Here is a 27,236-nt window from a genome sequence, read left to right as displayed (position 1 = left end):
TGCTGGTAGGCTAAATCGTTTCGTTTAGCTATAAGGTGAAGTTACAATCGAAATTTCCGTAGGTTGAAAAATTGTTCGGACAAGTTTGGGTTTGGTCGAAATGCGTGAAGACGATGGTAATTCGCATGAATCGAACACCTGCGGGCGCTCTCAATTGATAAGCAGAAAAACGTATTATAGTTAGGTGTTGTTATTGTTGTGTTATAAAAACGAAAAGAAAAAAGACACTTCCAAAAACACATATTACGATAAAAACATGGTCGCTTCATCTGACCCAGCCTGCAAAAGTTTCCTTGTTTACATGGTTTTTAAAGTCACCAAACAGAATAAAAAGTGATGTTGAAATGACGTAAATAAAGCGATTTTGCTGGCTGGGTGATTAACTAGGATCATCAAAGCAAGGTCAATGTACAAAATATGTCTAACGTGAACAACCACAAAACTTGAAATATCCTACATAGCCCCCAGTCCCTTTTTACATTAATTCAGCGTCTGCAGAAGCTGAATCAATGTGAATGTAAAAAAAAGGGCTAAGTGTGCTATCTGGGATCGCACACCGCGATTACAGAACCCACCACATACCATATTGGTGCTTTTCAAGGGGTCTTTGTTAGCTGAATGGGAATCGGAGTTATCAGGGGTGGTCCTCTCCTCTGCATTTGTCAGGGAGCGGCCACCGGGGGATGGGGGAGTATTGATCAGCTCGCACTCCTGAATCAAGGATTGGAAATATATTAGAATGAGAAATATAATCTTTAAAAAAATATTAGATAATAATAACGTTTAAAATCACGAAGCAACTTCGGAGTTATAAGGGGTTTTACTTTGGCAGGAAAAGGATAATATAAACATGAATCCGACTGTTAACGAAAATGTTGTTAGACGCCTAAAATAAGCCACAAAGTTAATTTTTCTGATTAAATTCGCAAAGCTGGCCAACAAAAAGACCCACAGAATGTATAGAACAAAGAAATCGTTTCAGTGCCAGTACCTTGAGATGTAACAAGGCTCTGTCTCTAAAAACCAGTAACACCCTTAAGGTACCAGCCAACAAATCATTACTTTACATTGATTCCTTTTTCTGCAGACATCGAATCAGTGTGAAAAAGCATTAATTCGCTGGCTGGAAACTCTAATCCTTTCCCAATCGCAAAAAAATACGTTTTTTCATCTACGTTGAAACAATTAAAAAAATGAAACTCTCCATGGCTAAGTTAACTATTTATCTTACACTATTCAGCGCACATGGCATGTCACAGTGGCCTTTTTCAGATATAACTCTTGACTTTCACATTACATAATCAGATGGATGCATTGAAAAATGTTTTTTTCTGTTTAAATTCAAACGCTTTTGTGGAGCAATCTGCATATTCAAATGCACCAGTGATAAACAAGATATACTAATGTCATTGCAAGTAAACTATCTTCAAAGAAAAGGTCAAGTAATGGAGTGATCAAATCCTAAAAATCACGTTCGCAACTTTGTGGTTGTGGAAGCGCCAGAAGCTATTCCAGAAAAATGACGTTTTAAACTCTGGCATGGGAAGTTGAAAGCTTAATTGTCAGACGGGAAAAGATTACACGACAAACGCTGTGTTAGAGAGTCAATGTTAAGCAACGAGATAATCGCCTCGATAGTCTAAGGCACGAAAATCCTAGTATAGCCAATGATTCCACACCACAACAAAATATAACTTTGGGGAGGTGGGTTTGAAACTTGATTCAAAAACAACCACATGTGAGTCAACTAGTTCTTTAGGAAAGGCGCTAAAATCAAACAGAATTTGGCTTTTTTTTTACAAAATTCCACTTCCTACCTGTTGTTCTTCAGATTCTTGGCCTCTTGATGGGCTGGTTGATTGTTTGGTCGGTGGCAGCTGCATCTGAGACTTGTTGCTCAGCCGGTTCAATTGAGACAAGAACGACAGACTGGCACTTGCGCTCTGTGGTACACACATAATGCTATCCCAATGAGGTAATAAATCGTTTTTTACATTACAAACGTTGAATCAATGTAAAAACTGATTGACTTGCTAGCTGGATATGAAATAATTATTCGCAGTTACATTGGTGTTTACTAGTTATATGCTATTCATCAAATGCAGTTACCATAGGCGTAGCCAGGGGGGGCGAAAGGGGCCATGGCCCCCCCAAATTTTCAAAGTTTGGATTCTGAAGTTGAACCCTTTGCTGAAAATATGGTATAATTTGTATAAATTTACATCGTTTTCCAAGACATCTGGCTATTATCACCCCCCCAGGACTTGTTTTAGACACACAGAAAGACACTAATACATTTTGCAAATCCTAAATCGCACAAAGTTTACGCGATTTACGTTTCTTTTTTAAACTAATCTGTGGAAGCAATTTCAGAATCGCTTACTCTGTTGGGTTTTTGTGTAGCTGAGTTTTTGTGTTCTCTAATTTTTGCCCGTTCGTGTGTAACAGCTACCTTTAATAAGTTAATAGCTGTTTATCTGCTAATAAATTTTATACAAATATTACCCTAAAAGTGTTTCCAGAAAGCGTTATAACCCAATATTTTAGTGTAATTTTGCAAAAATTTTTCGGGGGAGCATGCCCCCGGACCCCTACAATACGCGTGCCTTCGGCACGCTCTAACCCCCCACCACTTTTATTGCTTCCTTTGCTCAATCCACCAGGATACGCCACTGCACATCAGTTGGCGATGTCTTAAATCAAACACTTTGTTGTTCTCTTCAATTCATATAATATAATATTTGCCCCCCCCAAAATTTTTTTTCTGGCTACGCCACTGGCAGTTACTACTCACTAAAATCCTAAACAGGCTGTTTCACCCTATTTTTGCTTGACATTAAGCACTTTTTGTAGTATTAATAGTATTTATTGTTGTATGCTAGTCAGTAGTCATATGGAATCAAAAATAAAACCGATGAAGGTATTTTTAAAGTCGTAAAAGTGTCCAATAGCTGGCAGGCAACAAACCGTCTTTTAGAAATGGTTGTAATGTCAAGCTGAAGCCATGCTTTGTACAGAAAAACAACTATAGCGGCCATTTTTTTTTGAAGGAATGATAACAACGATAAAATAATCAAATCTCCAGATAGCGAGAGTCGCTTTTGATACATCGCTTGAAAGGTTGCTACCCAGACAGCAAAATCCGTCAGTTTTATATCTCACGTCTGCAGACGTTGAATCAATGTAAAACTGACTAATTTTGTTGTATGGGTAGATGTAAAAATGGTACCTTATTAGGTTGGGGTTTATCTTGCAAAAATTAAATCTCAAGTTTTTCAAATACCCTGCTAACATTCTTTTTACATCCAGTTTCATGTAACAAAGGCAACTCTTGCCAGCTGGGTTACGACTAGTAGCTACACCACAGTGAACACAATTGTGAATACCTGGTCGTGCACTTTTGGGAAGTTCTGACGGTGCAAGTCCTGCAGTAGAGGTCCAGTAACTTCTGATATGCTGGATGGTGATGTCACGTGACCGTGTGTACCAATGAACTCTTGGCATTTTTCAACGACGTAAGGAATTTGAAGATAGCATGCAGAACACAGCACCTAAAAAGAAAAAGATGACATTCATTACCTCTCAACTTCTACCATGGAGTTCTTCTAAGATGTCTTTTCTTAGATGTCCGCGCAACCGAGATACCCTGTTATAGCAAATTGGCACTTAATGCTGTCTGAAACTGCGAATTGTAGTCCGCATAAATTGTGTACCTTTATGCGTACGATATATTGTTTATCGATGCAAATATACCGAAGCTAACTCGACAGTTTTTCAGTTTATTGTTATGATGATGATGAAAGAAACTCAGCAATGAAAGAGGGTGGTTACCAAAAAGTCTAACTTTAAAAACTTATATCACGAACTGAATAAAACCATACGAGATAGCAACCTCGGACTTGCCGACACCCTGCTGATGAGTGTCTGTGTTGCTATCTGTATTGTCAGTGTAAAAAAATACAACCGCAACAAACGAGTACAACCACAAATCAGAGTTAACAAAATCAATTAATTTTTGTTGGTCGACAAAAATTGCTTTTTCTCCATCCAAGTATTAATGCAGTTAAAATAAAGATACGTATAACAGGAGCAATACAGTGGACAGAGGATGACAATAGGGTTACAAAGTTTCGATGGCGTTTCCATGACATCACTGTTTCACAACCTAAAATAACAACTTTCCAAGTTCCTTGCACGACTATTGATTAAGGGTGAAAGAATGACGGTGACTTGTCAGTCCATCTTTGTGACGCACTTCCTTTCAGTTGACAGGTTTGGAAAAGCAAAGGTTAAAGACGACGGTACCCAAGCCAAGTTTGCTGCAAACTATGGCCAACTGCTATTTTCATGTAAAAATGCTTTCCATCGCCAAAGAAGTATAAAGCTCTCGCAAAACGGTGGAAAAATCATGAAGTATGATGCAAGCAAGATTGAAAAAGATGCTGTTGTTTTTTCGAAATTAACCAAGATATGATGATCCGTGCCCCACACGTTTCAATAGTTGGCAAAGTTGAAAAGGTGTCCGAATGACCGAATGCTTACAGTCGTGTATGCAAAAATTTAAGGAAATTGATGTATTATAAATACTTCGAAGGCTACGCAGAAAACTACTTTACATACAAAGCACACAGAGGTCATGGAAAAAGCTTACCACGAATTGGGAAACAAGTGTTCAAATTAAGACGAAGAAACTCATATTCTTACGTTGGTTCGACATTTTCTAACATGTAGTCAACAACAAAAATCTTTTGTGAAGTGGATAAACCGATGAGGGCGCGTTGGGCTCAGCAAACCCTCCAGGCGATTGACTTTAGCTTTGTCGTAAATCATTTCAAAGGGGTAATCTGGTTTATACTGGTTCAAGGCGGTTCGTAGACTGCCCAGCAGGCAGCTCGGGTGGTTATTAGTCATCTAAACTCCAAACTATTACGAAGAAAATAAGCGCTATATATTTTCACGAACCCTCTTTATCTTTTTCCTTAGAAGCTGTACTTACAAATATCTAATTTAGACCGCGGTTGCGTAAGATCAATGCGGAAAACACATCACGGGATCCCAGCAGACCACAGATTTCACCACTGGTGACCGAAGGTTACTATCGGTCAGATGACCCGAAGGCCTGCTTCCTAAGTCATGCGCAAAAACAAGTTATCAAGTCCTACGCAAAATTCCAAAAAAATTCAAGTGTTAAGCCTGAAAAAAAGACGATAAAAGCCGCACAAGGCACTGCAGATTGTGCAGAACTGCTTTACAATCCAAGAAGTAAAGCTATGAAATGAATGACCGATGAAATTTCTACTGTTCTTAATCTTTTTGCAATTTATAAAAAACATCAATGATTGTGACAGTAAAACCGCTTTCAATCAGTTTTTTCAAAATTTTACCATAAACAATTTCAAAAAAACCTTATCAAATATTAGTATTTGAAGGAACACCAACATGATGTGAATTCAAACAGCAGTCCATAGGGAAAGCAAATGTTTGCGGGAAAAAGAATGCATTGTTACATGCTACGCTGAACAATTCTTTTTCTGTGCTGCTTTCAACCATAAAAGTGGCATTATTTTACTGTACATCCAGAATACCGGCCTGTATAATATTCTATGCTTAGTTTTCGATTGAACTAAAAACCAAATCCTATCGCTACTAACGCTAGCATCGAGTATGGTCATAATAAAATAAAAACAAATAGGTATGTTAAGTTAGCATCAGACAGATGTTTAAAAAAAATTCAGTACAAAAGGACCAATTTTGTGCTTTTAAACTTGAAAAACCTAAGATTCTGATTAGTCCAAAAAGGACCAAAAACAAAACAACAACATTAAAACAACGATACTCAACATATGTAACAAACAATGCAGCAAGTTGTAACAATGTATTGTCCTCATGGTTTGGCTAAATAAAACCTGGTAGGACTTATGGCGTCATACGAAACAACAACAGCACATCTTGAAAAAGCTCAACCATCAAATCGGTCCCTTTTTTGCAGTAACTTGGCGTTTGCAGACGTTGAATTCATGTAAAAAGCACTGAATCGCTGGAAAGAGAAATGGTTGAAATGTGGGTTGAGATTGAATAAATTCCCATGAGAAATGAGAATAACAGAAAATTTCAGTTTGAATTCAATGTGGAATTCGCTTTCAAATGGAAGTGAAGAAATCAAACAGCAGCCAGCTCTCTTTTGCTTGACTGAGGAAATCCACTCAGAAAAGATAAGAACTGGAGATTAATAGAAAAACCTCCGCAGAGGGGCAGGATGTTAATAATACTCTATTATGCGGAAAGGGGTAATAAAAAGAGAAGAGTTTTGTTTCTTTTATTATCCCAATGAGAAGGAGGTGGGGCAGATTATCTGACGCAGTAATGCAGTTTCATGAAATGGTCACATGCATTCTGCTGAATGTTAAATCGATAGGACAACTCTTTTGCGTCGTAAGACACAAAATTAACGCATATTAATCTAGTCATGTAATTTTTCACAAAACGCTATTCCACGAGCATGAAAAAAATAAAAATATTTTCAATAGCGGTCTAAATTTGCGGTTTTGACTGGATGCCTTTATGAGCTAACGTGTAAAAATAAAGGTCCATATCCCAGCAAGCAAATTGAATGCGTTTGACTGGTTGTTTTTATATCGCTTCAACGTCCGCTGCAGCGATATAGAGAAACAGATTGGCAATGTGGCAACTGATAAGGCCAGCGACACAAAGGACAAATGCTACCAAAAAAACAAAATCCATGCACAAAATACCAGAATATTGTTATAACTTTGATTGGGGTTCCTCAACTCACAAAACTGCACCTGTTTTTTCCTTTCAACTAATTATTGGGTAATTTTTGATTTGAAAACGTCGCATGCACGTTTGTTGACGTTGCAAATTTGCAAAATGTGATAATTGCAGGTCCAGTTCGCTTGGGGTCAAACCAGCTGTGGAGACCAAGTTTAAAAGAAAAAGAAAGAAACAAAAAATGATCACTTTATCAAAAAGAAATAGAGGAGAAGCGAGCTTGTCCCACAGTCCTATACTCGCTAGAGAGAAAGATCGCCATTTTTGCGAGTACACCCAGGATTTTGGATTTTCAATTTTGCGTAAATTTTAACGTCTGTTAACATTCGTTGGACGTTGCAAAGGCAGCCTGAATAAGCTGAGAAAAAGCAGTGTGGTCGTTATATTGATCGGAAGGGCCCACGGGGTTTTTGCGCTCCGTATGGCGCCCTATTAAGTAGCGGAAAAAAGCGAAAGCCATCTGCCTGCTGGGACAGATCTTAATCAGCCAACTTAACCGTGAGAAGATTCAGGAAATTCTTTATTTCACAGCCAAGTCTCCCTTCTCTCCAGCCGAAAAATCAGTCCTTTTTAACATTGATTAAACGTCTGGAGAAGGTAAATCAGTGTAAAAATGGACTGATATACCAACCAGCTGGTTATTTACCCAAACAGCAGCAAAGGCAATCATTAACTATATACGTTGTGATTAAAAATTGCTCATTTGGTGAGGAGAAAATCATAACGAAAAGTTTTGTAACATTGCATTAAAAAGCAAAAATTTGATAAACCCGAAAAGTTTTCATCAAAAATTCCGCATAGCTGTTGTGATTTTTGAATTTCGTCACTACCTTTTTATTACATTTTTACGGCAACAGTTTATGATTCCTCGTTCTATCCGTTGAGAGGATGGAGCGCGTACAAAAGTCCCTGCATTTTCGGTGTAGTCACGCAATAAAAAAAGCGATAGTTTGTTGGCAAATGTACGATGCATGAGCTGATTGGTCGCTCCTGTTAGAGAAAAAACCATAAACGTTGTCAGGCAAAACCGGGGTTACCTAAAACATCGGGCAGATTTGATGATTAGACGATACCCCATCCAGCAAATCATTTTTTTTTGCATCAAATCAATCGATGCAAAAAAGAACTGGTTTTACGGCCGGGCAGTGACCAATGGAGTTTGATGGTTCCCCAATGTAATTCGTCATGACAAACTCAATAATGGAAGGTCGATATAGAGCTTGCGTAAATTTCCCTTGGGGGGGTCATAGTTCATTTCATATTTTCTAAGGTTTCAAATTGCAAGGCTCATGAGACTCAAGATGCCGCGGGCTACAACAAACAACGATTGTAAGTTTTGAAACATAAATCGTTTCCACAAATACAATTTGCTTGTGAAGCATGCCAAAACAAAAATGGCCGTTAAAGGTTTAAATGGGTTCATACATGTGATTAACAATGCAAAGCAAGAAACAAGAGTTGTCTTTTCTCAAGTCGTTTAAACTTTATAAGCGAACAAATTTTGCAAGTTGGGTGAACCTTAACTCTTTCGAAAATTTTATTCCACGTGCTACGTGAAAGTTAATGGGCACAAGCGCGAACAAACGCATACGATGGCAAAGCGCCAAACGCATGCGATGGCAAAGCGCCTGGTAGGCAGAAACATCGTGAGTCGTGACCCAAGCTGTCATATCGAGCCATTTCATCGAAAAAGCCATAGCAATGAAATAACTATAAAGCTCAATGATATCTTCAAAAGATACAAAGGGGTGCTGGTAAAAAAATCCAAGCTACAAAATCGAATAGTCTAGTTAAAATCGTGCGTAATACTAGACAGCGCAAGTCGCACAGATGGCATAAAGATCTTAGAAGCTTTATAATTTTTTTATTTGCAGTGTGTGTTAGAACTTGTTTTTTCAACGTGAAATGCGGCTTTTAGGAATTCGCTTACAAACCTCACTAGGTAAAAGTTAGTCAGAACATAATTCGGCCGGATAGAGCAGTGAAATTTATTGATGTAGGACTGTAGGTCCCTAACAAAATCAAATACACAGGGCTGATAAAAAATGGTGGAATGTCTTCAAGTACGACGGAAACCATTTCGTGACACAAACAACTAAATCTTTAACTTTCGGTTGCTAAATTAAGAATACGGATTTAACAAATCTATCCAATAAAGCAGTAAACTGAAAAACATTTGCTCGTAGCCAATGCGCAAGTGCAACACAGCAGTTTCACAAGGCTATTAGCAGAATCCATTTACAAGTAGTTGACAGGAACCAATTGCAGATGTACTGCCGCCACACCATCTTTCACAGTTTATGATGCTGAATATACAGCTATGAGCCAATGAGGAAAATTTTTCGCAAAAAAAATTCCCTATTTGGAAGCTGAAATAACGCACACCATCATTTCAATACACAGAAGAACGGTGGGACACGCCGTTTCAGATACATGGTTAGTATCTCAGTGACATTTCAGCTACGAAAATATCTCCTTTTGGCATTGGTTTAACGTCTACAAACGTTGAATCAATGTAAAATGCTTTTAGGTGGATGAGACTACTGGGATATCGTAACTTATGAATAAATGTAAAAACAATCGATTTTCGTAACTACTCACAAAAATATATCATGTTGAAATTTATGAAAATAGGGCAATCACATAATACAAATGGCACACTGTGTAGTGTAGGATTGTAGGGCAGTAGGGCAAACATAGATCTCCTAGTTTCATTGCTAAGCTACATAAAAAACAGAATCAAAATAAGCTGGATGAGAAGCACAACACAAATATGACGCAAGTGAAAAAGAAAGCAATAGCCAAGATGCCAGGTGCTGTTGGACACAAGGCAAGCAAACCGGGTATTTTCAACGTCTTCAAAGATCTACAAAGCTTGCTGTGTTAAAACAGGCTTGTCTATTTTTTCAGCCAGCAAAAAGTCGCCACTTTTACATGATTCAACAACATTGTGTATCAACGCTGCGCAAAGAAGTCTGTAAGAAAACGCTCACTTGGAAAAAAATAGAAGACGATTTGTTTCGGTGACCCATTCCGTAAAAATGTTTGAAACTTAAATGAAGAACTTTAGGAAAACACAATGATCGTCTCAGTAAAATCTTAACTTTGTGTTGCATCATATTCCTTAAAATTCATGTTTATGATTGCGCATTATTAAACTCTCCGGAGCGACCTAAGTTGAACATTAATTTTTAATAATTAGAACAAAAGTTCACGAAGAAAATGAAATAATACTTTTAATTGACCCTTCATAGCCCAATGTGGCCATTTTGCAACAAGTTGTACAGCTAAACGTTCTGCATTAGGTTGGGCTAAACTTTTCTAAAATAAGTCTAAAAATTTGATTTATGGCTCTATGGGATTTAAAATTCTTAACCTGCAGCTTTCAAAAAGAAACTCTAAATACCTCAACCTCAAAACAATTTGGGCTCAAGAGACTTGATCATTCTTTAATTCAAAAATTATGCAATTTTGATATCAATCATACGTTTTCATGCCAACAGAAATACCCACATCTCAGCCATCAACAGTTACCACGTTTGCATGGTTTCAACGTCTAGCAACGTTGAATTGATGTACAAACGCAACACAACTGGTTTGGAAAATGACAATAAGACCGAGCACCCGAAAAACCAACACAAGAGCAGGAGCAGCTGATATCCGGTTTGTGGCGGGGTAGAAGGGTGCATACCTGTCACGTGTATGCCTGTCCGGCCGGATGCCAGGAGAGGACCGTATGTGCATGCACGCTGATGAAGGAAACAGCATGCCGAGATTTTTGAGCACCCTCTTTGCACCCCAGCACGACAAGCAGCCGCGGTATAATCGACGTCTTTTATCGTTGATTTTACGCAACATGAATCCAATCAAGTATTACTTGGCGCGGTGACAGATTGCACGTCGACATCAATGGAAGGTTATTCGCAGAGATCACGTTCAAGTTGCAATGATTTACATACAAAGAAGGAAATTGTAGCAAGTTGCCAGGGAAAAATCAATCATTACTTTCGTCAAAGCACGTTGCAATGTGTGTTTTTGTGCAAAATATAAACTAAGACGTAAGATCGAAAGTGGACACTATCCCAGGCAATATGGGTTTATATCACACCAGAGAATAAAAAAACAAATTTTTGCAACGTCTAGGAACGTTGAAATAATGAGACAAAAACTGATACTGACTATGTTGTTTTGATTTTCGTCGAACAGTTTTCTAGAATTTTCTATGACAATAAAGATCACGTCACTACAAAGTCAATTTTATGTCTGTGGGCGCTATGGTGATATTAAAAAAATATTTTTTGACTTTGGAAAATCGGTTGAAAAGCATTACGTCACCCGAACATTACGGTACAGCCTGAGGGTGTCTGAGACACAAGCACAAAATAATTAACCCACCAACTATGTTCCGCGTGGGCAAGTAAAAACTTCGCTCTTTTTCAACTATTTTATGTAATGTTACGGTTAGGTAAAAACAAGGAGTACTTCAGCAAAGCAGATTATCACTTGGAAAATGCCTTTGTATACAAGATGAAAGTCCTAAGCTAGCACGCTGCTTCCACACATCGCATTAACGTTCAGTGACATTGAAACAATCAAAAAATACTTTATTTTTTGGGGTTTTGCATAGAATTTTGTATATACCTGAGGCAAGATGCACACGGACACCAAGCCACAAGTGTTTGTTTCCACATTTTGATTTGTTTAAGTTTTCGGAAAGTATTTAAGCTTTCCGCGCAATGAGGCAACATGTAAATACGATGCCTGAGCATAGGCCTACGTGCTATCTTCATTTAATTCAGCCCAGACAAAACTTGATATTTCTGTCGAGGGCGGGGTTAGACGTGTGACAAAGTCATAACGCGATTTTCAGACACGCCTGAAACACAATCTATTGACAATGTTCTTCTCACAATAAAGTAAACAGTTTTACTTTTTTATTGTATTTACCTAAAACTGAACTTTACCTGAAATCAAAGTGAGTTACACTTACTACAGATTAAAGTTATATTATTTTGGTCATATCAATAAAGCCCATTCAGCAATGTACAAAATTATCGATTATGTCTAATAACATTTTTTGCAATACCGGGGTCTCAGCTTGTTACAACCATTTAGGGTTGCTGCGGTAAACCTCAGAGGACACATTAAACAACTTTTGAGACAATGCTCTGGTTGCCACAATTGAAGGGTCATCATCTGAATTGCTACTTCACATAAAGAAAACATACAAATGAAATAATAACGCGTTGTTTAAAATTAATTTCTGATATTAAGATCTTGCAGTCAACATAGACCACATCGTTAGGCCAGGAATGGCGATAATTAAGCAACAAACCACCATCAATATACAAAGAATCTTTTCATCAATGAAGGTGGAAATGATGCAAAGGCTTGGAATTTAGTTTAGTAGAAAAAAGTTGTAATAATTTTAATTAGAACTGAAAGCGCAATGAAAATTATTCTGTAAATTGTTTATTCTGCACCAACCGAAAACCTTTGGAGGTTTTATTTTCATGCAAGTTATTCACTATGATGTTCATAAATATAGATGTGGAAGCTGGAAGGCACATCTTGCACAAAGAGGGCTCACAAGAATAAGTGCTTAGGCAGTTACTAATCAATTCGATCTTCAGCTGGTCAAAACTTGGCCAAGTCTGAGAAAATTTCTTTTTGAACGAAAATAATCAATTTCAGGAGCATTTCATAAAAAATCACAAGGAATTCTAAATTTTTTAATTACTGAGAACACTTTTGATAAAAAAAGACTCATTCACCCTCGGAAAAGTTAGCTCATTTAAAGACGTGACGTCACATACGTAAACGTGATACAGGACAATAACACGACCTTCCAGATTTTCCAAGGTTTCATGTGCCTTTGCTAATAATCCATCAACAATGGCTGTGGTGACATCACTCGCAACAAAACCCGGAAACTCCAATTTGAAGCTCCGAGTTGAAGCCTATTCAGTTCACACCATAACATGATTTCAACGCGTTGCGACGTGAAAAGCATGAATCCTTTTACAAATTTAACTTGGCACCAACTCAAGCTTTTTCCTGGAACGTCGCGGACCTTCAGAGTTGACAGTAACCGTATTTGAACCCTTAAATGGTGAGTTGGTGCCTCGTTTCGGAATTGCAATACTTTCCTGGTAATATGGTGATGAACCTCAACGCGTAATTAACCCTAAGTGCAAATGGAATGGCTGGATCGTTTGTCAAAGTTATATTTTAGCATAAACGTATCCACGTGCACTTACTATATCAAGCTAACTTCGATGACAAGGCCAAACAGTCACATCAAAAATCAAAGTTGGAAAACCCATGAAAGAGGAGAGTAGTGACCTGGTGATATTTGTCGTCCACAGTAAACGCCGATTTTTATTTCAAATCCCAATCCACTTTCTAGGTATTATGTGAATGATATCACCGAAGTCAGTAGCATATCTTACAAACCCAACCGGGTAAAGTGAACTCGATTTTTGATAAAATTCAACCTTTTTCGTTAAATAAACGTCTATAAACGTTTATTGAATGCACAAATTTGAATTTCACAAGCTTGGCTCCATTTTCATAAGCATCTTTAAGCCAGGCCTCAAAGTGCGCGTGTGTGTGCTTGCTCGTGTAATATAAACAGAAATCCATCCGAAGTGGTTTTATCCAAACACCCATCGCGATCAGCCCCAGGCAAACAGAAGGGGAGTAGCAACTGCTTTATATTACGACATTGCTTTTCAAGAAACGCATATGGGAGCTTTCAAGACGCTCTTGATTGCTCTTTTAGGCACAGCTCCATCTCTTATGGCTTTTATAAACACTTCACAAAAACCTTTCCAACTTACGATCAATAGCAAAAATGATTTTTACGTTTAATGACAATTGGCTTGAAATTGTAGTCTATACGAGGTTTGACCGACATTTCTGCATCAGGATGAACTTTTTTTACGTTGGAACTGCCCTTCGTGAACGTCAAATCAATAAAACGATATGCATGTTGTAAAAGCTGCAGAGTATATGTTAAAATGATTCGGTTTGAATGACCCGAGTATTTTCTAATCGAATTTGGACAAGATGTCGGGCGGGAAATGGGCAGTTGGATAGAAAATACATTAATATTCAATCGAAGGGCTATATAAGAAAATCTAGTGAGAATTCTTGCAAGTGCTTCATTAAAAACTAATGAAACCATTAAAGAATGAGTAAGCAAAGGAAACCCCAAAAACAAATAAAAAATATTGACTTTCTTGGGACGCGGAAACTGACGATAAAACGCGAGATGTGAGGGTCAGTTGGCGCCAGCCCATATGAAGGACATCCCAAAAAACAACTCAGTCCTTTTTACATTGAACCCACATCTGAAGTTCTTGAATCAATTTAAAAGAGCACATTTGCTGGTATGTATATTCGCCTCGTAGAGATCACAGTTCGGACAGAATCCGCAATAAAATATCAAAACATCTTTAACAGCGTCATACGTTGCGCAAATTTAGTCGAAGGAACACGGCAGACATAATGTAAATATGTCAGTAGCGCAGTCATGTTTTACGGCTGCAGTAGCCTACTTCGGTTTAGTTTGTCCGCTGAACAGGTGAACAAATCTCTGGTGCCAATTCCACAACATCAAGTGACGATGCTGCTGTGATATGAAACATGATATTACGAATGGTGAATTCCAAACACGTATGGACTTCAAGTTAACCATTACATCAATTTAATTCTTGCGTTAGTTGACTTGAGTTTTCTCACAATGCTATAGTTGTCGTTTCAGAATTTCCCAGCTAAAAAAGCGACTATTTTTATGTCGTTTCGACGTCAAGCGATGATTGGAAATGAGGTTGGAAAAGCTATAAATGTAGAACTACATAAATGGAACAGAGTGCCCCATGAGTACCCTAAGACTGGATATGAGATGAACAAGGCGGTTTCAAAACATAAATACCCCACAAAATAAACGTTATAAATCACGAGTGCATGCATGGCGTCAGATTGCCAGTAAGAACACGATGGCTAAAAGGGTGTGGTCTCATTAATAGCCTTCCGTCCCACAGCCGTTAGCCCGCAACCATAAGAAGAATTGTTGTCTGCACTCGGTCACAGTTCTTCTATGATGTGAAATAACCAAAATCGTTTCCCCACAACGAAAATAGCCGACGGTCAATCATTCACATCAAACTACAGCGCTGGTGTTATGCCAACCAAAGACGGATATCATCAATTTCTCTAACTGCATCACATCTAGCTTAACTATACCCAAAACTTTTAAGAATCTAAATTTCACAAAGAATTCCAACAAGCAAGCATTTCTTCACTAAAGAAAAAAAAAACTGTTATTAAAACTATCGCATTTGTACAGATTTGCATAAAAAGTGCGTGAAAAAGCTTCAATTTCAAAATTAAATGACGCAAATATGTTTTCGTCGGCTCGAAATTTCTGGATCAGATCACAGATGTGCATCCAAAACTGTTGTTGCAGATCATAACTAAAAAGGACCCATCTATCTATGGCATATAGTAGCAACGGTTACGCAATCACAAGTATATGACGTAATCAAAAAGCATGAAACTGATTTTTGGACGCATGCAGTATTGATGCAGCACGATATACTGCCATGGAAGAAAAGTAACAAATTTGGGTTTATCACGAAACTTAATTGTAACATGTTTGAACCGTGATTACGACAAAGGATTAGAATGAGAAATCAAGCGTATGTGAAAATAAAAACACATTTAGATAAAGAAAACCTGGAAAACTTTTACAACAGTGGATTGCATAGAAGTGCCTTGTTTCTGGCGCATGTACACAGTATTGGCCGTGCCTGCAGTTTGAGTTTTGGAATAAAAACACATCCGCAGGAGTTTGTATGCTATCGAAACTGCTGTAATCAATTCTTACTGGTAGCAAAATTTCCCAGGGAGCAATATTGATCTGTCGGAATTTCCCACAATAGGCAGCAAAAGTAGGAAGTAGTTGCGTTACACGAGTTCAACTTAACAAAAATTCAACTTCACAGCTGCAACATTGTAAAACTATCGAAAGAGATCATCCTTTACTTCCTTGCAAGGAAGCGAGACGCCATTATTCTAATTGTCTTTATTGCAGCGATTGCACAAAGACAATCCAGAGTAAAAATCAAGAAACAGATCAATGAATGCAACATCGGAATAAGTTGCGTTTATTGATAAGCTTTGGACCTCCGGGTAAGAGGAATAAGTTTGTTGCTGTCATTGCGGTGTAAAGAAGCTGGATACAAGCAAAAGTTTAACTTCAAACGTTTGACAAAAGTAAAAAAAAAAACGACTAATTTACTGGTTGGGGAAATTCTTCAAGTACCATCTGGCCGCTGGGTAATCTGTAAGATTAGCTTCAATAGCTTGGCCTGCTGGGTCATGCAATGAATCAACACTTATTGTTTAATGGTTCCAACGTTAACGGACAACCAAATTTCGTTTCTTTTACTGACACACAGATTTTCAGCCGAAGTGAAGCCAACGCATTCACAGGTTTTCAACGTCCAGCAATGTAACATGAATGTAGCAGGTTGTTAAGGGCAAGTCCAGACCAACCACAGCCTACCCCAGCATGAAAGAGAACAAAACCGCTTCCTGGGGTTCCCATTGATCCAATGTTTCCAACGACTGAATTGGATTTGAAAGGGCAATCGATTCGTTGTGAAGGCCACTTGAACAAGAGAGAGAACAGCCAACGTTCATTTTGAGTTAAACTTTTTTCTTGTCACATGTTTTTGAATGATTGCCTGGTGTTAGCACAGTTTTGACAAACCGAATACTTGTATGTTGCATGTTGCTTACAAAACAAGCATTAAGTGAAAAGAAAACTTTTCTGAAGGTATGTTTTACATCATCTCCCTTTACTACTAGCAGCATACGGCAACACAGCAGGGAAATTAATTTGAGTAGATAATTTTTGGGAAGCTCAGACAGCAAAATCCGTCATTTTTACATTGATTCAACGTCTGCAGATGTTGAACGTGGGATCAAACAATCCCAAATGTTCAACCAAGAGGGGCACTGCCCGTTATAATCAAGGTACGAAGAAGCAGAAAACACGTTCACCGGGACATATAGCGCATCGTTTGAACGCACAGTTTTCCCGGAAATGGATACATAGCAAAGATTGCAAAGCACTCTGTGTGTGCTGGACTATCAGAGATTCGTGGTTTTTGCAGAAAAAATCTGTTCAAGGTTCCCCTTTTGAACCGAGGTCGGTTGCCAACTCTGAATTGACTCACAAAAGAAAAGGGTCCCGCTGGGCTATTGTTGCGCAGTATTGTATTACTCAGGTAATAATGGGACCGTTGAATGACCCTGTTCCAAAAAAAAAGAAATTGGTCTGTGCTCAAGGGGGGTTGAAAGAATTGCTGATCCTAGTGTACAGTGAACAAGCGAGATATTGGGTGAATAAAATTTAATAAAACGAAATAAAATGCATGTTTTGTCATCTGAGTAAGGCATTTTAAGCCTTGTTGAGACAACTTTCCTCGCAAGCAACGTCTGCAAACGTTGAATAGATACAAAAAGACAAGTTGTGTTCGCTGTGTTGCAGTCGATGGCTGTGTTCAAGGTTATCAAATGTGCTTTTCGTCGTAAAAACGCAGCAATGCACTTTCTGCACGCAAATTGAAACAAAATCGCAAACCAGCTTCCGACCTAAAACCTAGTAATTTTCTTCGGCGTTTAAGACAAGATCCAACTCACGCAGCATTGGTAATTTTTATCGTATCGCTGTCCCTGGTATAACATGGCATTTTCAGTGACATCAAACATGTTAAAAGCTGGATCAGACACTTAAAAAAGGGAACTTAATTCGTAGAACAATTTCAACCAACAAACTAAGTCATGGTGTCCGAGCTTGGAAAAAACAAACATGGCAACTGACTAAGGTGGAATCCATTCTTTACATCCCACTGTGGCGTAATACACCCCTGCTGTTAATGATTAATGAATATCATCCCATAAGCCACCCACCAAACAACGCACAGCTTGAGAGTTTAACCCAGTCACACAACTCGTCCATTTTCACGTGGGTTCAAGATTTGAAGACGTTGAATTCATGTAAAAATGGAGCGATTTGTTGAATGGGTTCGGGAAAGTTACAAACATTCCCATAAAGATTACAAATTTCCAGCTTCAGATTGTTTCAGTGAATTATTATCTGGTTTCTTGCCTAAAAAAAACAACGGAAAATAAAGAAGATTCTTATAAACGTGAAATCCCGGTGACACGGCAATGTGTGCCACTGGTCATAAGCATGCATAGCATGAACGGTTGCTTAGCCTAGGCTCAAGTAAACAAAAAATAAATAAATAATGCGCAGCTGCTTCAAACGAAAAAAGATGGAAAGGTTACGAATTACGCTTTCTGTTTTAGTCCAGATTTGGATTCTTTTCAACGGCGATAGAACGATACTAAACGTGAAAACAACATCATCCTTCATTATGGGGTGAAGATGATCATCATTAATTCCGCTTAATCTACGATGTCATTTTTCAATCAGCGCTAATGAGATAACTTGTCCAAATCCATAATAGGGAAAACCCAGAATAAAGTCGTGCGCAGTAGCAAGAACATTAAAAGCGGATACGATGATGCAGGCCAGCAACAGTTTATCACCTCGTTCGAAGACCCATGTGGTAAATTTGGACATCGTAATTGCATTGGTTATAGATTTACGTTCTTCGGAGAAACGTGAGTGCGTCAGAATCCGTAGACTCGTAAAGATAGCCATGCTTAGGGGGTGTTTGTGTGCAGCGCTTGAAATAGTTGTCAACTTTTCTGAATTTGAAAGCAATCTACATTTGAAGTGTCGATTTCCGCAGGCGTGATGTTACTAATACTTCATCTCAATGTGTTCGCATTTATGTGTTTTAAAGTTATATAATTGAATAAAAAATATCAATGCAATAATACAGGTTACTAGGTCAACCAAAGTGCGGTTTGATTTTGATGTCGCCAATTTGCAGGAAGTATATAAGTAGAAAAACGTTGTCTTCGAAAATCGATCTCTTGTTTATGAGAAGATTTAAGCTCAAAAAAGTTTTTTGTAATTGCAATGTCGTCCATTTTACGCACATTTAGCATTTCACGTAAATTATGTCGTAAGAGCCCATTCTCTTGAGCAACCTGCCAAGATATATCTCAGCAAAACACGAGTTCTTGGAATGACTTGAGTTGCTGTTGGACCTACCAATGTGAAAGTCTCAAGGCGAAACATCCGACGTTTTTACATTGATTCAACGTCTACGTCTGTGGACGACAGACTTTGCTAGCTGAGGATGCCAACAAGACCTTCTCTGCATCCTAATGATGGAGAACCTTGAACAACCTTCAACCTCCTACATCTGTATAGAATTAATGCAAAACAAGAACTGATTTGCTGGCTGGAGAGCATTAAGTGAACAATTGATAGAACGATACTTGTCTATTTCTCGAACAAAGCAGAACAGTTTGTGTTGATTCAACATAAAATTTCACGGTGTTGAATGGGATCTCATAATCTAGGTTGACTTCCCATGGCAACGTTAAATGTTGTAAGAACAGCACCATAGGTAAAATAACTTGTCTTTTTACATCGTTTCAACGCCTTGCAACGTTGAAATAATTTCAGAAACGAAAACATTTGATGGCTGCAAACGAGGGTAGTAGACGCTTGCTTGTTGTTGTGAATGAATTGATGTGAAAATGCTTTGTTTCTTCTTTGGGTTGCGAATCAAGATCCCACAATATCCGATAAGATATATTATAGGAAACATGAATAGTTTGCTTGACAACATAATCTCAAAAAGCTGTGCAGATATTGTAAGCTCAAGCAGGATGTGAAAGATTACTTCCCAGCTAGCAAATGAGTCCCTTTTTACATTGATTCAACATCTGCAGACGTTGAATCAATCTAAAAAAGGACTAAATTGCTGGCTGGGTTTAGACCTTGAGTGCAGCAACAAAGAAAATCTGTTTTGTTTCAAGTACATCCAACGTCTGCAGTGGTTGGACCAATGTGAATATAACATATATTGCTAGCTGAGTTACCAGTTCGATATTGATTTCAACAAGAATACAACTGGACTAGGAAGATAAAAATTTGAAAGACAGCAGATAACTTAGAACAAAGCGATTTCCTAAATATATGACTTTTAAACCAAGAAAATATAAATCATATGTAAAGAATAAAGAAAAGTCTCTTTTGATAAGGGTGAACCACTGATTTATATCTAACAGCACACAGCATGTTCTAACCTGCATTACTGTGCTTTGGCTCAAACAGAGTTGAGAAGTGTAGACAAAATCGAGTATTTTTGCAAATCCTGTGGTGTTGACAATGATGGGAATCTCAATCATGTCATCGTTTTTCTCTTTCAATGGCTTGCTGAAAAGATCCCTGAATAGAAGGAAACAATTGAAACTGTCACTGCACAATGCACAAGCAACTTTGCTTTAGCTTGATAATACCCATCCTTTTAGATCAAAATGATGTCAATAATAGTAATTTAACCAAATATCACAAAAAAGTATCCCAAACTTTTCCATAGCAAGTTAAGCCTCCCCATTCAAGACAGATCGACAGTACAAGTTAAGGTTAATCAAATTTGAACATCTTTTATTATATTTTTGGAAAAAATACTGAACACTGAACACTTGTAAAACCAAAAAAACGTTTAAAACATTCGTTATCACATCAATTTATTTGTCAGAGGCTTAACGAGATTGTTGGAATCTCAACTAATACAAAACAAAGTTCCCAAGGAAGATAACGATGACTTAACTATGTACAGTAGATTGGCCAAAATACTAATTTCAAAACCATGAGAGTTTAGAAAAAGCCAATGCAGGCTTCATAAGTTTTCATTCATATTAGAGCACAGTGCATTAACTTTCTGAATATATTCTAGAGATAGATTGATTACCCTGATGATGTAGTTGTACAATCATTGAAAATGAGGGTTGTTTAGAGCAGCAACCAAGCCAAGCATGACTATTGACTACACTACCATTAAGCCACAAAATAAGACATAAACTATACTATATTTACCGGGTCTGCTACTATTCGATGAGTCCGATTCGGTGAGTTCCTAACCTCTAACCCTTAACCCTAACCCCAAACCCTAAAACGGCAATGATAATTAGGCTACGGTACCGATAATTTTTAAAAAAAATTAAAAAAATCCCCCTTTAAGGGATCGGACTCACCGAATTGGACTCACCGAATCGGACTCACCGAAACGGGCCATTCCGATATTTACCAGTACAGTAAGAGCAAAGACAATATATTCAATGAGAAAAATTAAGTTTTGTGATCTTGAGGTCAAAATTTTTAACTTTTTTTGGCAACCCAACAACTAATTGTCTTTTTTGAACTTTTCAGTTATATATATTTTGATATACCGTATGATATACATTTTTGCTGACTTTTGTTTCAAAAAATAAAACTGTTTGATAATCACTGAAAAAGTTACCTGAAGTAGCCCATTGCTGCCGCAAGAACATTGATATGAGCCTGAAATATATTCCCCTGCACTTTGACTGTGACATCACAAAGGCGGCCCTGGAAGAACATGTTTTCTGTCATCCATTAACTCCTTTTCAATTACATCCAACCATTGATTTGAAAGTTAATAAAAAACATATTTATATAAAGTAAGTTACTACACGTTTTTAATAAATTATCATGAGATGGATATACCAAGCAAATGCAAAAGATACAAAAGCATATAGAAAACTGTCAAAGCAGTGTAAAATAGAATATATACTTTTCAAGATTTTTGATCTTGCTGAAAATGACTTAATATACTATTGTCTCTGTAACAAGATCATAAAAATCACATTTATAACTATGACCCAAATGTGACAATGTAAGATGCTTCCCAGAATACAGCAAAAGTACCGGTAATCTATGACATATTTTATCATCTGTAAAATTAAAGTACTGTATTACCTTTAAACGTTGTTCATTCAGACCGGACAACAGAGATGAAGGGTGTTCCACAGATTCGCAAACATACATGCGAGTTGCCATGGTTATGATTTATAAAACAATCACAATTTTAAGAAAAAGTTTTGGTCCAACTTTGTTTGTTCACATTAGCTTCATGCCTTTGAACAAAAATTGATTTTCACAAAAATTTAGATTGCAATTTTCAAAGTTTGTTGCTTCTACTGATGGAATCTAAAGTTCAAAGATGTAAAATTTAAATAGAGTGGTTTCTTTGATTGAGATGTGTCAGCCGAGAAGTACCATATAATTAAAAGCTTTACACTTAACAAGTGTATGTTACTTTTCAAATCCATGGTTTGCATCAATGCTATTGATTGAATGATACTAAGTATGCTAAAGTATACACTTGAGATCTAAAAAATTCAGTTTTCTAAATAATCAACATCTGTGGGTCATTTGTATAGGCCTATCATTTTTTGCCTGTAAAATTCAGTTAAGTTTATGAATATCAAAGACTTCAAAGTCAATGGTACAGCATAATCAAGATGCTTAGCCTTACACCATCAAATGTAACACACCAATATTTTAAATACCAGTAGAGCAAAACTTCATCTACACCACTTATTTCATGATTCGTACATGATGTTACTTTTAGTGATCTGTAAGGTACAATACCTCAACCCTGTAAAATTTTTGGAACACTCGTATTAAACACATTAGCGCATGTTATATTATACTTGTTGTACAGAATCAAAATCTAGAAAGATTGTAACATTCCTTGTAAAGCTGGTTTATGTATAGCCTACTGCCAAGCTTACTAGATAAACAGTGAACATCAAAATATCTTGTGTTACAAATAGAAATTTGATTTGTCACTCTATAGAAACACATGTGACAATAAGTTATTGAATAAGTGCTATCATGAAAAGGCAACACAACCCTCTGACTGCAGTTCTCGGGTCACTTGAACATGCTCTTTGTTTTCAGTATCCACTGCAGGGCATGGTTTAGATTTCATGTGTGCGCATTTGCAACTACTCTTTTTATCTGACAAAGAATTCAATTTTTTATGGTGCTGTGTCAATTTCATATTGAATGTATACTTGTAACCACCATAGAAAAACAAAAAAACTTCTCTCCTTATTTGTAAAAGCATATGCTTTTTCTCTAGTGTTGTTGTCAGAGATGTACATACACGCCACAAATTCTACGCCGCACACTTGCGGCGTAGACTTTTTGTGTACGCTAACGCTTACGGCCACATTTTTTTGGATAGTTGTCGCTTGAGGCTACGCCATGAAGTTTTCCTGGTTTATTAGCGCATAGCGTCAACGCATACTTTTTAATGTATTTTTTTCGCTACCACACGCCAATACCTTCCAGCGCTGCAGTTGAAAGAATGTTTTCAATGGGCAAAGACATATTGGAACCAAAACACAGCAAAATGTCAGATGAACACTTTCAGATGCTTGTGTTTCCTCGTGGAGATTCAAAATAAAACTTGTTTGTTTCGAGTGGTTTATACCGTGTAAATGTTTGGCACCTCGCAAACAAAATGAGTTTACACTCGTGTATGCCCTGACGTTGACGCCGCCAACTTTTTTTACAAGTTACGTTGACGCATACGGCGTATGATTTTTCGAACGTTTGCGTTTACGCTGACGGCATCAATATTTTTTGTATGCGCGTACAGCCGTACATCACTGGTTGTTGTTATATATCAGGGCAACCATAAGTTAGCCACTGTCCAATGTCATTGTCAAGAGAGAGTAGGCCTTCCATTCCATGAGATGGTCTGTACAACTGTCAATCCTTGACTATGTGAGCTGCTATTTGCATTTCACCACACACACAGGCACCACTCTCTGCCAAGCCTCAAGGCAACATGTCTGCACCATATCGCCCAACACCAGTAAGCAAACTATACGCTTGAGTAGGCTATATATTAAGCACAAACTCTGTGCTCAAGCAAGTCTAAAACTACACTCTCTGAAGCTGTGGTTACTTTTTGTGGTAAATATAGCCATTGCCACTAAGAAAGAGCACAAAAAGTCAGGCGACCAAATTCTCAACTAGTGTATTTTAACTTCAGAGTCTATTCAAAGTAAGGGCATTTTGTGTTTAAAAACACAGGTGTATACATTGTGAACATCCATTGTATTACTACACAATAATTGATAAATGCTAAGTCTAGATAGCAATTAACTTCAGACAAGGCCTATGAGAGAGGGGTACGGCGTACCCTTGAGGGCCCTGGCCTGTGTTTGTTGGGAGGCCCGAAATTGCGATTTTATAGTTTACGCGCAAAAATGTTTGGTTAAAACCATCCTAAACGACTAAATTAAAGCATAAAAGTTGTTATTCTTTAATCCTGGGGGGCCCTTAATGTAGCAAAAGGGCCCGGAAAGGTAGCCTAATTGAGTGCATTGCGTGCAAATTAGGAACCCAAAGTGGTGATTTAATGCTTTACGTGCAAAAATGTCCTGTTAAAAGCACCCTAAATGAAATCATAAAAGTTGGTTATTTTCCTGTCTGGGGGGGGGGGGGGGGTATAGTGTAGCAAAAGCAGTTTTGAGAAAAGCCCGGGTGTTTTGTGTTTTTTAAAACCTATTTGACAAAGGTAGTTTCACGCTTATTTCACTTCAAATAAACTTCGGAGTTGAAGCAGGTGCCGGAGTCAATACTTTCGGAGCAAAAGCGGAGCCGGAGTAAAGAAAACTGACTTCGACCTCTGCTAGAAATGTGGTGAATGCAAAAGTTAATGAAGAAAGGTTATTGGTCAGATGATTAATTTGTTTATGTTTTAACAAGATGTTATGTTTGAGCCTTGGTATAGAGCTTGACTTATACCAGATAAATGTAACACTCAGTAACGTTAACGGATTTAACATTTTTGATCAAACACACAAAAAAAAACAAGAAAAAAAACTACTAAGCTTAATCCAACGTTTTCGACACCACATAGCGTCCTCATCAGAAATAATTATAGACTACATCTAAAAGTAATAAATAAATGAATTTGAAAATTTTACATTAAAGCTGTACAAGCAACACCTCTCAACAGCACCATCAACAACTGAATTCAATGCAGGATACACAAATTGGCGAGAGACAGATCACATGATATGCACAACACAAAACACTACCGTAAATAATAGTTTTTTGCCGCCTGATAGCCTACTATTACTGCGCACAGATATCAACAGTAAAATGTGGTATGATGTGTAGTACGCCTAAGCAAAAGTCAATCGTTTTGCCCAAAACAAAGGGGGCCCGGAGGGAGAGGGGGGCCGGGAGTAACTCTTCGTACCCCTAGTGAAAATTTCTCTCAGAGGCCCTGACTTCAGATGCAGGACTTTATTTCAGAGTTTCTACTTACAAACTGCTTTCTTATGATTGGGAACAATAAAACCCAAAACCAAACTCATTCCTCTATTGAAACAAAGTAATGGGAGGCTCCATGGTAATTAAGATTATGTTGTAGTGATTGGCAAACTTCTACATAACTTTATTTGAGAATATAAACACTCATTCACTGGAATTACATTTCTTATCTAACTTTTGTTTTATAATGCACTTATCTGACTTGCTTGGAGGCATTCTATATAACAACTGCAATCGCAATACTACAACCAAGCAACGATTACAAATAAATAAATTAAACATGAAAGTCAAAAATAAACTTTTATCTTGTAATCGAAAACTCACACTGAAGTGGCATCGCGATTGGGACTTCCCAAGCTTATTGCACGCATCACTGGTTATCTTGTATCTTGCGCTTTACTGCCTCCTTTCGAATATTTCGTAGAGTATTTTTTTTTAATATTTCTTGAAGCAATTCTCGGTGAAGATATTTTGACACGGAGGAGGTGAGGGTTAAAAAACGGCTATTTTACCAAATATAAATTATTATTGTTTACACTTTTTTTTTACTAAAAAGGTATGGAGTTGTGTTTGCTCATTAGTACATTCCCATATTAAATATTCAAAACAATGAAAAAGGGAAATTGATTGAATCTTTATTCTGGGACTGAGAAAGCTTCATTCTGGTACACAGGCCTGGATTTTGCATACTTGCAGTTGCAGAGACTTTAAGCCATTGACCCAGGCGCTGAGATTGATGGAGTGATGTTTCTGATTGTTGTCGTTTGTGAGTTGTTCCATCCACAAGGTAGCCTACCGTTAAAAGGAGAGTAGACCTTGATATGCGTTGCTTAAGTGCAACCCCGAGAGTGGAACCAGCGCCGCTTGATCTTGAAGCTTTTTTGTTCGTAAGAAAAAGACTTGTCAGGTACTTCACCACCCCTGGCAGATAATTTTGAATCGTTTTTATAAAAAAAAGTGTAAAATAATCAGAAACTTTTCAAAAAATTCTAATCTCTGACCCAATGTCATTCACTTTCAAATAATGATTTATTTGCCAAAAACAGCACATGTATGAAAAATGCAAGTTATGTTACTTATGTGTAGGCTGCATAAGGACATAAACTTTGATTGATTGTAATAATATTTTTTTCTCAGAGTGAAAAAGCTTCTTTATTGAAAGCTTAATCTTGGCAGTTCATGCAGAACATAGGGGAAGGCAGGGAAAAACTGACTTTCCGTGTTTCTCGAAAACGAAAAATGCTAGCATCACCATTCCATTACTAAATCGTAACAAAGGCCAAGAAAATGTTTCTGTCGTCGTCGTCGTGTGAGCGTCTGGGGCCGAGGGTTTATCCTTTTACCACCCTAGATTCACGATGTTCCCGGACTACACTGGAAGGCTATTAGAGAGCAGCCAGTCTTTGGTTTCATCATTCATGGCACACAGACTTTCCACTCCATTAGGTGGCTTGAAGATGGAACAGTCATTGATGGTGTGGTCTGCGGTCTGTTCCTCGGCACCACATTTACAGGAAGAGGAAGAGGCCATTCCCCATTGGTGCATGGTTGAGCGGAAAAGCCCGACGCCCGTGCGGGGAGGCGCACTCATGCCCGTCTTGGTAGTGTTAGACCGATGGGGCGTGTGTCGGCGTCGGGGATGAACGAATAGAGTCTGGTGGCGGTTGACTTCCCGTCAGAACTTCATTTATGGTCCGCCCAAGCAGCCGCAGAGATGTCTTGTACATCAGCTTCGTTGATCAGAAGTTGAGCGGCTGGCACGAATGGGTGTCTTGATTTCAGTCGACGGGGTGCTCGTTTGGGAGAGCAGAGATCTTGTGATGGAGAAGGTGGTTAGGCTCCAGTGCCCGTCGACCGAGGGACAGAGTGGCTTCTTCGCGACGAAGCTCAGCGGGTTGGATGCCAGCGAAAATGGGGAGATTGTCCAGTGGTGTGGGACGCAGGCATCCGGTCACTGTGCGCAGTGCACTGTTTATGGCAGTGTCGATGTTATGGTGAATGTTTCTGTGAAAACACGAAACGGATTCCATTTTGAACAAAAAAAAAAGAGAAAAGTTAATGTGTTTCGGAGGATGTTGATGTCAGAAAAGCCTAGTGAAAGTCGGTGTTAGCTGCA

General features: G+C 38.0%; 1 protein-coding gene across 3 annotated transcripts in view; it reads right to left on the bottom strand.

The window, feature by feature from the left end:
- The window catches only part of LOC145785485 (uncharacterized), a 34,551-nt gene extending 12,634 nt beyond the window's left edge, over positions 1-21,917 (bottom strand). For all 3 annotated transcript variants that reach the window (XR_014291182.1, XR_014291181.1, XM_082597134.1), the window contains exons 1-6: positions 21,737-21,917; positions 21,258-21,346; positions 20,041-20,182; positions 3,387-3,551; positions 1,818-1,943; positions 583-711 (exon numbers count right to left, since the gene is read on the bottom strand). Coding sequence is in view for 1 of the 3 variants with exons in the window: in XM_082597134.1 (XP_082453260.1) it covers positions 583-711; positions 1,818-1,943; positions 3,387-3,551; positions 20,041-20,182; positions 21,258-21,346; positions 21,737-21,817 (732 nt within the window). In the remaining 2 variants the exon portion in view is untranslated. The remainder of the gene's footprint in view (positions 1-582; positions 712-1,817; positions 1,944-3,386; positions 3,552-20,040; positions 20,183-21,257; positions 21,347-21,736) is intronic.
- Between the last annotated feature and the right edge of the window lie 5,319 nt (positions 21,918-27,236).

The sequence above is a fragment of the Aplidium turbinatum genome, chromosome 16 (genome assembly GCF_918807975.1).
Source record: "Aplidium turbinatum chromosome 16, kaAplTurb1.1, whole genome shotgun sequence".
NCBI classification, from domain to species: Eukaryota; Metazoa; Chordata; class Ascidiacea; order Aplousobranchia; family Polyclinidae; genus Aplidium; species Aplidium turbinatum.
The sequence above is the reverse complement of the archived record's forward strand: the minus strand, read 5'-3'. Positions and strand labels throughout refer to the sequence as shown.